This window comes from Zootoca vivipara, chromosome 15 (assembly GCF_963506605.1).
Source record: "Zootoca vivipara chromosome 15, rZooViv1.1, whole genome shotgun sequence".
Classification (NCBI taxonomy): Eukaryota; Metazoa; Chordata; class Lepidosauria; order Squamata; family Lacertidae; genus Zootoca; species Zootoca vivipara.
The window spans coordinates 42,533,800-42,545,505 of NC_083290.1; the positions used below are offsets into that span (position 1 = coordinate 42,533,800).

General features: G+C 43.2%; 1 protein-coding gene across 2 annotated transcripts in view; it reads right to left on the minus strand.

Annotated features, from left to right (window-relative positions):
* Positions 1-10,701, minus strand: part of ADAM28 (ADAM metallopeptidase domain 28) — an 88,506-nt gene extending 77,805 nt beyond the window's left edge. Inside the window, exon 1 of one of the 2 annotated variants that reach the window (XM_035138811.2) lies at positions 10,487-10,700. In XM_035138811.2, the coding sequence (XP_034994702.1) occupies positions 10,487-10,538 (52 nt within the window). In that variant the 5' untranslated portion in view covers positions 10,539-10,700. Of the gene's footprint in view, positions 1-10,486 lie in introns of both variants that reach the window. The other variant, XM_060268346.1, reaches the window with a different exon arrangement.
* Positions 10,702-11,706: the final 1,005 nt, after the last annotated feature.

Genomic DNA, 11,706 nt, shown 5'->3' on the forward strand with positions numbered 1-11,706 from the left:
AGCCAATGGGTTTTACTTCTGAAAAGACATGTATTGGATTGCACTGTTAATAAATCTGCAAGGAACTTTCTGAATCAGCTTATTAAGACTTTTACGTATTACAGATGGGAATTTATACCATGCAGTTTTTCATCATTGTAATTCCTTTTCATACATTTATAATCCACCTTTCTTCTGTCACAAAACCCAAGGCGGCATTCATGGTTTTCCCAGGGTGTCTCCCATCCTGGCACTGACCTTACTTTTCAGCAAGGTTGTGGCATTCTGCTCCTTCAGGCCATGTTCTCAGACCAGCATCTTCTCCTCTTCTCCCTCCCCCTTGTTTTATTTAACATTCAGCCAGTGGAAGAGTTTTGTGGAAGCTAGCTCCCTACTTCATGTATTTCCGTTGACCTTGATAAAGGTCTTATGCTACGGTTGTTGCTGTTTGCGAAGGACAATCTACAGCAACCGGAAGCCAGTGCAAGGCAACTTTGATGTGAAAACCTTTTTACGCATATATATATCACAACAATCTCAACCTAGGAAGGAAGGACATCATTTCACAAGTATCACTCCAGGATGAAAGGGCAACATTTCACAAATGCAAAATAAGACATCATGCTTCAGTAAACAAAGTGCTTATGGTTAGAACATAAAGCCCCCTTTAATGTTTTATTTTTTGTCAATTTGGAAATCTAGAAATCTATAGAATATTCCTAGCACTGAGACACAGAAGAGTCAAAATGTCTCAAAAAGCAAAGAAGTCCAAATTCTGTTAGTACTGAAGAAGATTATTATTATTTTTATATTTAAAATCCATATTCAACAAGTATCATCTTTGAAAATAATTTGAACACTTCAGTGGGTGGAAAAAGTAGCAACAAAAGTTTTGATCAGGGCTTTTTTTTTTTAAATCATGTGACACCTCCTCCCCTATTTTACTAGATTCATCTGCTTGTAATTTATTTTCAAATCCAACAGAAAGTGCTACTTTAGAGTTGGAGAACTGTTTCCAGGTGGAAGCATTTGCCTACCTGTCAATCACCGGGTGGTTTGCCCTTAGGACCAATTAGCCTATGATTGTTGACAGCAAGCTCTCCTAATTGCATTGAAAAGTTCCTGACGGACACTTCCTGATCACGGAGGGGATTACCTTCAGCAAGCCACACTTGCATAGGAACAACCAGAAGTTCACTTCAAGCTCTATATACAGGTGGTCTATATACAGGTATATGTTTCATAATATAGATATATTGTATCTATATTAGAAAATAAGCTACAGATTAGAACATAGAGGCAAAACTTGATACAACTGAAAACATCCATATTACTAAGGAGGAAAAAACAAACAGCTGAGGTAACAGAAATGCCTTTACACTGCAGCTAAAGGCCACAAAAGAGGAAGCCCTCTGGCTTCCTGACGTCAGGAGATCCACAGTCTCAGTGCTTCTCTGAGGACTTGCCATCCAATGCCTCATTCAGCTGAAGGCAAAGGAATGCAGAATGAAGACTTCAGTAATGAATGCAGGGCCACGTGGAAGAAGATGGCTCTTTAAATAGCCAGGGCCCAAAACATGAGGGCTTTCTTGATCATGGGGAGCACTCTGAATTGTCCCCAGAAACACACTGCAGTGATATGCCCCTGCCCCACCCCCACCCCAGTAATCCACAGTCAAATGCCTTGTCCATTGCATCTTGCATCAGCTGAAAAGTCTAAACCCATTTCAAAGGCAGCCCCACAAGGTGTGTACTGCAGTAATCTAACCTGGGTGTGACCAAGATATGCATAACTGTGGCCAGATCTGCTTCGTCCAAGAGAGAGCACAGCTGGCGTGCTAGTCAAAGCCACAGAAAGGCACTCCTGGACACTGCTGATACCGGAGCAAAGTCAAATCAAGAGGCAAGCTCAAATTGTGAGTGTGGTATTTCAATGGGAGTGCAATCCCATCCATAAGAACATAAGACGAACATTATGGATCAGGCCTATGGCCCATCTTGTCTAGCATCCTGTTCTCACAGTGACCAACCAGATGCCTCAGTGGGAAGCCCACAAGAAAGACCCAAGTGCAACAGCGTTCTCCACACCTGGTACTCCGAGGCATACGGATTTTGACAGTGGATGTAGAACATAGTCACTGTGGCAAGTAGTCACTCAGGGCCGGTGCTAGGGTCTTTTGAGCCCTAGGGGAGATCACCTTCTGCCCCCCCCCCATTTCCCAGAGTTGTTGACCTTTTTTAGAAAAAATAAAACTGGAATAAAAAATAAATTAAATAAATAAAAATAGAAAATAGAAAAATAAAAATAAAAAATAGAAAAAATAATAAAGTAGAAAAAATAAAAATAAAAAATGAGTTCCTTGGTTGTTGGTGAGGGGAAGGGGTAAAAAGCAGTCTCTTTACCTTGTCAGCTAGCGGCCTCCCCTGTTTCTGGCACAGCCTTCCCCTGCTTCCTCTGGAGCCCGATCTCGGCGCGCTAGCTGCTGGAGGGGTAGGCCCGGCTCAAGCGAGTGAGCGGAGAGGGCACCTCCAGGGCCGTCCCTAGGCCCGGGCCGGGTGGCACAAGGCGCCAAGGCGCCTGGCCATCAGGGGCGCGGAAGGGGCGCCGAACCCAGCTCTCCGGAGGCGCGCAGGGAGCACGGGCCTGGGGCCGCCCCACTGAACAGCTGAGAGGCGCGGCGAGGTGGCCCCAGGCTCGTGCTCCCTGCACGCCTCTGGAGCTTCGCACGGGGAGCGCGAGCCTGGGGCTGACTCCACTGCGCCTCTCAGCTGTTGAGCGGCTTCAGGCCGCTCTCCGGAGGCACGTGGGGCGCTTGAGCCTGGGGCCACCTCGCCCACCTTTCAGCGGAGGCGGCCCCGGGCCCGCGCTCCCTGCACGCCTCTGGATAGCGGCCTGAAGCCACTCAACAGCTGAAAGGCGCAGTGGAGGTAGCCCCAGGCAGCACCGGGGGGCAGCGGGCAGGCTGGCCAGTGCCCCCTCCATTTTGGCGCCCTAGGCAGATGCCTAGTTCGCCTTCATGGACGCGCCGGCCCTGGATAGACTTATTCTCCATGAATTTGGCTACTCCTCTTTTAAATTCATTCAAATCTGTGGCCATCACTGCTTCTTGTGGGAGCAAATTCCATAGTTTACCGATGAAGAAGGGTGGGTTTTTTTGTCTGTCCTGAATCTTTCAACATTCAGCTTCATTGGATGGCCCTGAATTCTTGTATTATGAGTGATGAGGGGCAGGGACTATTCCCTGTCCACTTCTCCACTTTATGCATCATATATCTGGTTACTTGCCTTTTCTCTTAACTAAGAAGAAGCTCCAAGTGTTGTAACTTTTCCTCATAGTGGAGTTGCTCCATTCTCTTGATTTTTGTTGCGGCTTTCTTAACCTTTTCCAACCTTTTCCAAAATCATTTTTGAGGCACAGTGTCCAAAAAAATATACAGTATTTCTAGTGTGCTCACACCATAGATCTGTATAACAGCAGTATGATATTTTCAGTTTTATTTTCACTTCCTTTCCTAATGGTCCCTAGCATACCCTTCACCTTTTTCATAGCTGTCCTCACATAAAGAACAATTTATATCACCTAATCCTGGATCAGCTTTCCCACTGACCAGCAGCAATTCCATCTTATCTGAGTGAAGCCTCGGTGACTAGGTCAGGAAAAGGAAAATCCCTCTGCCTCCAGCTTGGGTTGAAAGTGGGCTCAGCAGAAAGAGGTTGAGTGAGGACTGACTTATGGATGAGTAAGTATTGGTTTATAAAGATGTAAAGCTAAGGAGGAGGTGACTTAGAGATGAAATGGTGATGAATCACTCTCATGTTATAGAGCATGTTCTTTGCAAACTTTTCCATTTAGTTCAACCCTGTTCAGAGGCCAAGAGCCTGTTGTGTCTAGAACACACCCTGCCCTGCCACCCACCCACAATCACCAGTGAGGACATGCATAATCCAAGGATTGTAAATCCAATCCAAAGTTTGCCATAAGACACCAACAAGGTATCTAAGGAGAGATGGGGAACCTGTGGTCCTTCCAGCTCCCATCAACCCCTGCCAGCATGGTTAGGGATGATGAGAGCTATACTCCTCCCACATCTGGAGTGCCACAGGTTACCAATTTCTGATTTAGGGAGTCTGGAGGGAAGCAGTCTCCCCTGCAGGTTTCAAAACATGTATAGCAACTCCTCAGATGCAGTGCAATTTCTAAATATTATGAGGAACAACAACCATGTGCTCTAAAATGTGCCCTTGCAGCGGAGTGAGGGCATGTTCAAATCAAATTTATCTGAAAGCAAACAACAATCTCTTGTGGTGAATCTTGCCTCCGCCACCCCATCCTAAAGCTGAAAATGTACCGCTGTATGCTGATGGCCGAATACTTTTTTCCCTGTCTAGAAGTGGACTCCAGAAATGGTTCAGCCCAAATCAGTGATGGAGATTATCCAGATGATCATAAATCCACAGTCCGTAGTATGAATGGACCAAATTTTCAATTTTAGTTTTCCTCAGTTTCCGCTATCCCAATCATAAATTCAGTTTACAACATTCCGACATTTCTGCATTGGTTTGCCATTTATTTTATATCTTTAAGAAAGTGACCAAAAATATTCAGTAGCATTTTTGTGCATTTCTCCTAATATACACATTTTTCTCTAATAGAGTGCATTTGATTTTGTCATTTCAATTAATACGTACATTTTTGTGCACACTTTCCCCTAACATACACACTTTCCCCTTGGAGAACTGCATTGCAAAACTCAGAGAAGTGCAAATTTTGAAGGACAGCTGCATTTCTGTTTGCATATTTTTGAGAACTGCAAATTAGATATACAGTATTTGCATTAAAATGTGAACCAAATTGAATTTCTCTTCTATCCCTAAGCTGAAATAGACACAAAATTGCAAAGTTGCTACTAAATTGTATGTGGACAATGGCAAAAAAATATCTAATTCCACATGGAGGAAAGGTCATAGCTCAGTGGCACAGCATCTGCTCTGCATGCAGAAAGTCTTGGGTTCAATCCCTGGTATCTCCAGATAGGTCAGAAGTCCTGGAATGCATTGCCAGTTAATGCAGTCTAGATGGACAAGAATGCTACTCAGTATAAGTTTCAGTATCCTATGTTCCCATGCCATGCACATGAAAACCTATAGCCTGCAATTTAGGCCCTAAACAAATTCAAATTAGTCAAATTTGAGGTGGGCAAAACTGCTGAGAAATGGGTCTTGTCAATTCAGGAAAGACTTATCCTAATGTTGCCAGATTTTTTTTCAATGAATCCGGGGAGACTTTTCAACTTCAGTAGGAATGATAGGATTTTGTTTTTTTGTTTTTTCCCCAAATAATATTTATTGATTTTCAAACATTTCAATCACAAAAACAAAAAACAAGAAGCAAAAAATAAAAATAAAACATAAAGAAAAGAAAAAAGAAGAAAAGAAACATATCGATTCTTACATTAACTTGACATTGTGGACTTCCTCGATTCCCCCCACACTGGGTCCATTTTTAAATCTAAATTAAGCAATTTTCATTTATCATCTTAAATCATTCTAATGCAATTTTTCCAGTATCTCACAACCAATTCTAATCTATTAAAAAAATCAACTGTCCTCAACCTAAAATTCATTCATTAATCCAAATCTAAATTTATTTTCCCACCTATCTCTATTTCTTCTCTTAGCCTCACAATTTATACCCCCAAAATTTTCCATACATTCAAATAATATTTCTTCTATCACATTAACCTTTAACCACTTATATCTAATTCTACCCCCCTTCCCCTGGAAAAAATGTACCATTCACAGATGTGGATTATCCTCACACATATTCTCTTGCATGCCTAGTTTCCAACCGCTTGCCAAATACTAACTATATTTATCTTTGCAAAGTTTGCATGAAACTATTGTGTTCAGAACTTCCAGATTCTCTGGTTTATTTTATTTTTTTAAAGAATCAGGATTTTTTGGTCACAGTTTGTTGAGCCATGGCTGTTTAATTCAGAGTTGCTTTTTCTTCCAGGACTATTCATATCTGCATAGATCATGTGTGAGCATGCCTGCCAGGTATAAAGATCATCAATTAAATTACTACTTTCAGAGACTTGCCTGTATGTTTACCACAGCCCAGACATAAAATCGCCCTTAGGCTATGAAATGCTGGTTGTAGTAGTAGTGACTAATTAGCTTTTCACTGGAAAGGGCTATGCATAGAACTTAAACTCCTAATGAATAACAGGAAATGAATTAGGGAGTAAATGAGGCCTCCTCACTACTCAGTGCATCAGAATGCTAGATAACTTTGCCCCAAAACACACCCCTTATTCAGACACATGCTACAGAAATGGCTCAAAGTGTGCCAGGTGTGCAGCTCTGTGATGGCTCACTTTACGAAGAGTGTAGTTGAAGGGCAGAGACTTGAAGCCTGCTGGATCAGTTGCATAACTGAGTTTCCCATGGGAAATTTGATCATGCAGTAGATCCCTTTCGATAGCTGTTCAGCCAATCTTTTGCTCAGTGCTTCCCAGACCCTTAGCATATGGCTGGCAAATCCCCCTTTGCAGTTCCCAAGTGCTCCCACAACCAGCTGGGTGCTTGGGAAACACAACACAAGCAGGACGAAAGTCAATCATGTGACATCATGATGATGTCAGGTGAGTGGCAGGTGTGTTGTCCCACCCAACTACCTGTCAAAGTTGGTTCACAGAGGTGTAGACAGATAAACAATCTGGTTTGCCAGGCCAGGAGAAGGAGAAGGAGAAGGAGAAGGAGCTCCCTGGTGTAGACAGATGACAATAAGATCAGGGGAAGGCCATGACAATGGAAATAAGTCCTGTGAGGAAAGGTTGAAGGTACTGGGTTTGTTGAGTCTGGAGAAGAAGAAAAGACTGAGGTGGGGGAGATGAGAGCGTTCTTTACATGCAAGAAGGGCTGCCACTTAGAAGTAACTCTCACTGTATTCATTGGGGCTTACTCCTAAGTAAGTGTGCACAGGATCCTTCAGTAATATTCCAGGAGGGGGAATGAGGTGGGAAAGTAGTAGTAGTAGTAGTAGTAGTAGTAAATGGCTCTGCTGGTTGCTTATTAGCAGACCCCAAAGTCAGCAGTCTTCATTCAACTGATGAAATGATACTACATTCAAACAGATGGATCTAGTGATCAAATGAACCACACATACACATCACTCGGGAAGACAGACGAACTAATATCAGTGTACTGGAAGAAGCAAAGATCACCAGTGTTGAAGCAATGATTCTTCAACATCAATTTCGTTGGACTGGAGAACAGCCTTTACCAAAGGTGTTATGGGCTTTGAAGACACTCGATCTCAGGACGCAAGAGAGAAACGTGCTAAGACGAAGGAACGCTTGGCAAATCCACACCGTGATCAACTCCCGCCTGAAAACCAATGTCCCCACTGTGGAAGGATGTGTGGATCCAGAATTGGCCTCCACAGTCACTTACGGACCCATTGTTAAAACCGTGTTTATGGAAGACAATCTTACTCGGCTACGAGTGATCACCAAAGAAGAAGAAAAAGAAGCTTAGAGGGTTTGCCCTGTGCTCCATGTAAGTAAAGTATGGACTAGGGACAGGCATTTGAGAATTGCGAATACCACACAGATACTTTGATGGTGGACTCCATCTGGATTTATTCCATCTCAGATGGCATGAGTAAGAGGGTGCATTATGGATCGTGTTCTCTGTGTGGGCGGGCAAACCTATTTTGGGTATGCCAGACCTGAAGGCAAATTATTCAACAGCAACCTGGAGAACAGAACATGCCAACAACTAACATAGGACTTGATTATCAGAATGCAGGGTGTGGGCGACTTCACTCAGAGCTATTAAGGACCCTGGCAGAACAACAACCCCTCATCGTTGAAACAAGCAGTGTGCTGGTGCTTTAGCTGCTGCAGCTCATACAAAACTACACGGTGCAAGATAAGTGGAACTGCCACCATTGCACCATTTCCCCGATCTACCCATTTGTAAGCAGTATTGCACAAAATGTGGTGTGTGGTCGTTGTGCTTTTCCTCCAGGCCTTCATCACACAACTGGCTGTCAGTTGGGGCATAAAGGTTCACAGTTGTGTTATAGTACACTGGGGTGGAGGACATTTTTCAGCTTGAGGGCCACATCCCCTTCTAAGCAACCTTTAGAGGGCCACATCCCAGGGGTGGGAGGAGCCAGAAGCATAAGTAGGTGGAGCAATGAATGCAAATATTATTTTTATACTGTAGACTAATTTCTATATACACTCTGTGCCATACAAAAAGCATTATCAGAGTTCAAGGATATCTCCAAGTGTCCATATTTTCCAGGGACAGTCCCAGATTTACAGAAGCCACCCATTTCTGATTTGATACTGGAATGTCCCTGAAGGACCAGGTGCACAGCCTGGGAGTCATTTTGGACTCACAGCTGTCCATGGAGGCACAGGTCAATTCTGTCTCCAGGGCAGCTGTCTATCAGCTCCATCTGGTACGCAGGCTGAGACCCTACCTGCCCGCAGACTGTCTCACCAGAGTGGTGCATGCTCTGGTTATCTCCCGCTTGGACTACTGCAATGCGCTCTACGCGGGGCTGCCTTTGAAGGTGACCCGGAAACTGCAATGAATTCAGAATGTGGTAGCTAGACTAGTGACTGGGAGTGGCTGCCGGGACCACATAACACCAGTCCTGAGAGATCTACACTGGCTCCCAGTACGTTTCCGAGCACAATTCAAAGTGTTGGTACTGACCTTTAAAGCCCTAAACGGCCTCGGTCCTGTATACCTGAAGGAGCGTCTCCACCCCCATCGTTTAGCCCGGACACTGAGGTCCAGCACTGAGGGCCTTCTGGTGGTTCCCTCATTGCGAGAAGTGAGGTTACAGGGAACCAGACAGAGGGCCTTCTTGGAAGTGGCACCTGCCCTGTGGAACACCCTCGCAGCAGATGTCAAGGCAATAAGCAAGTATTTTACTTTTAGAAGACATTCGAAGGCAGCCCTGTTTAGGGAACTTTTTAATGTTTGATGCTGTACTGTTTTTAATATTCAGTTGGAAGCCGCCCAGAGTGGCTGGGTAAACCCAGCCAGATGGGCGGGATATAAATATATTATTATTATTATTATTATTATTATTATTATTATTATTACATTTTCACAAACCTAATGCATTTTGGTATGCTATTTTCATGAATATGTGCATTGTTCGGCAGGTGTTACCCTGCAATATACATTTTTGTATATCTTTTTTGGCTAGGGAACTGCTCTGCAAAATTCAGAGAAATGCTAATTTCAAAGGATGGCTGTATTTGCACATCATTTTGAAAAGTGTGATCAAAGTAGATTCCCCCTTAAAAAATCTAATTACTCCTTCATCCCAAGCTGCCATGTACCCATTATGACCTTGGACATCTCAGAGCCTCTGCCATCAGGCAGGATTGCTCTTGCAAAAGAAATAATCTGCATGGCAGCCCATTGAAATTACTGGGATTTCCTCTTGTGCCATAGTGTTCTGAACATTCATCTAGACTGAAAAATTGTTTGCATAGCAATCCAATGCACATTTATCAAGGAGGGATTCCTGCTGTATTCAGCACTTGCTCCTGGCTAAGTGTGTATAGGATTACAGCCTTTTAAGATTTAACATTACAATTGTCATTCCTGAATCTTATTGAATGTTTGGTTTTTGAGCAAATCACACCACCCTTGGCTCCCACTCACTCCCATGCTTTCTCACTAAAAGAATTAAAACATTTTGAGCAATGGATCTGGACAGTCTGAATATTAAGAAAGCCCTTTATTGAGATAATGTGTGCAAGCTGCCTCAAACACTCTAAAGTGTTATATAAACACCCTTGTAGCATTATTCTTACATATTTGAAGGGAAGATAAATGGTATCCTTTATTACTGTGGTCTGTGCCAGATCAGACCTGTGGGGGTTTCCATTCTTGTAAGCTGCTGCACAAAGTAACTGAAGTGACGATGGCTTGAATACAGTTCAATCCACTGTTACTCAAAATATAGTTTTGTTATCAAGCTGCTTGTCATCATTGATCTCATACAAGTTTATGCCTATGACTTATATCTCACCCTTGCCACCAGCTTAAAACTGAACACACTTTTCCTGTTAAAATACTGCTTTCTTCTAACTTCTTCCAACAAACCAACCCTCCCTTTCTAGTTTCTTGGAACTCTTCATACCCAAATGACTGAAATACTTTCTTTTGTTCCACACTGTGACATTCTCAGGACTTTCCAACTGACATTCTCAAGCCCTGTTTCAAGATGTAAAAAGATAAAACAGCAGAAAAGAAAAGCATCCGCTCAGGAACAGAAACAAAGTCTCTAGGAACTTTCCTTGGTGCGACTGTAGAAACTCATACTGGGTATGTACTTGCTTGTTAATCATTAAAAACACTGACAAAGCTATAGAAACTAATCAGGGACTACACAAGTTTTCAAAGTTCTGATGGAGTTTTGCTTTTTGGTTTTGGCTTCCTTAAAAAAATAAACCACCTTACCTTGATGGTGAAGAAGTACCATGCAAGTCGTAACAAAGAGGCCTTTGATCATTTTGGGCAGGGGGTTGATGAGGCGACGTAGCCCTTTGATTTCAGAAGCCGAAGTGCCAACTTGAGCTGTCCCCAGCCTGCCTTTGACTGTGCAAAGCAAAGAATGACTGCTTCGGCTTTATTCTTGCTGCTACATGAGGAAGTGTTTACCAAAGGTGTTGCTCAACTTCCAAGTTGCAACAGTGCCACTGCAGGGCAGAACTTCAAGCTGACTTAACTGGGGTCAGTCGACAGGTGACAGATACAGGTGGTTTCTTGCAAGGCATTTTTCTTGCAAGTGAAAGCCCCAAAGACCAAATTAAATTGGCAATGTCTGAGGTTTTCTTTGCCCTGGTTGGATATTAATAGAACAGGTATTTTATTGGACTTGCCCCCTCCCCACACACCTTTTTTTAGTGGATGTAAAGGAAGGGGAAGAGGTCAGGAGAGGGATCTAATTCCTACAATGTTCTGAAAACAACAAATTTTCTAATGAAGTATAGAAGAGTTCAGGAAGCATTGTACTAGGTTCTGGTTATATCACCATTTGTTGCTTGGGGGGCAGGGGAATAAACAATGACAACTTCCGAGGCACCTTAAATGCTAACAGAGTTATCATGGTGTGGATTAAAGACTAGTTGCATCCGGCAAAGCAAGCTCTAGCCCAGAAACTCTTATGCCATAATAAATATTGTCTTCTTTAATGGACCTCTTTGTAGACTGCCACAACAGATTCAGCACAATTTCCCCCCTGGAATTTGCAGCTCATGCATTGTGAGTTCCAGTTTCTGTTGTGTTTTGAGGGAAAGGGAAGGGCTTGAGCAATAGACATGAGACAAGTCACACTGAATCATTTGACTGCATCAAGGTGGCTTCCCCCAACACCCTCTCTCCCCCCCCCCATCTCCAGCAGAATTCTTGGGTGTTCAGGAGCAGGCTCAGAATTAAAGTGGGTGTGAAAGAATGATCAGCATTTGCATCCTAACAAAGGCAAGGTGAAAATCTTCAGAGAAAGGGGGAAAAGAGAGGAAAAGATGAAGATCTAGTTTCAGCTACTTTATATCAGGTCTGCAAGCTTGAATCTGTTTTGGCGAGAGAGATTGTTTTGTTCTAGGATTGTATGGTAGTATGGACTTTTTAAACACACACACACATAAACATTAACAATGGACTTTTGTTCTAAACATAGG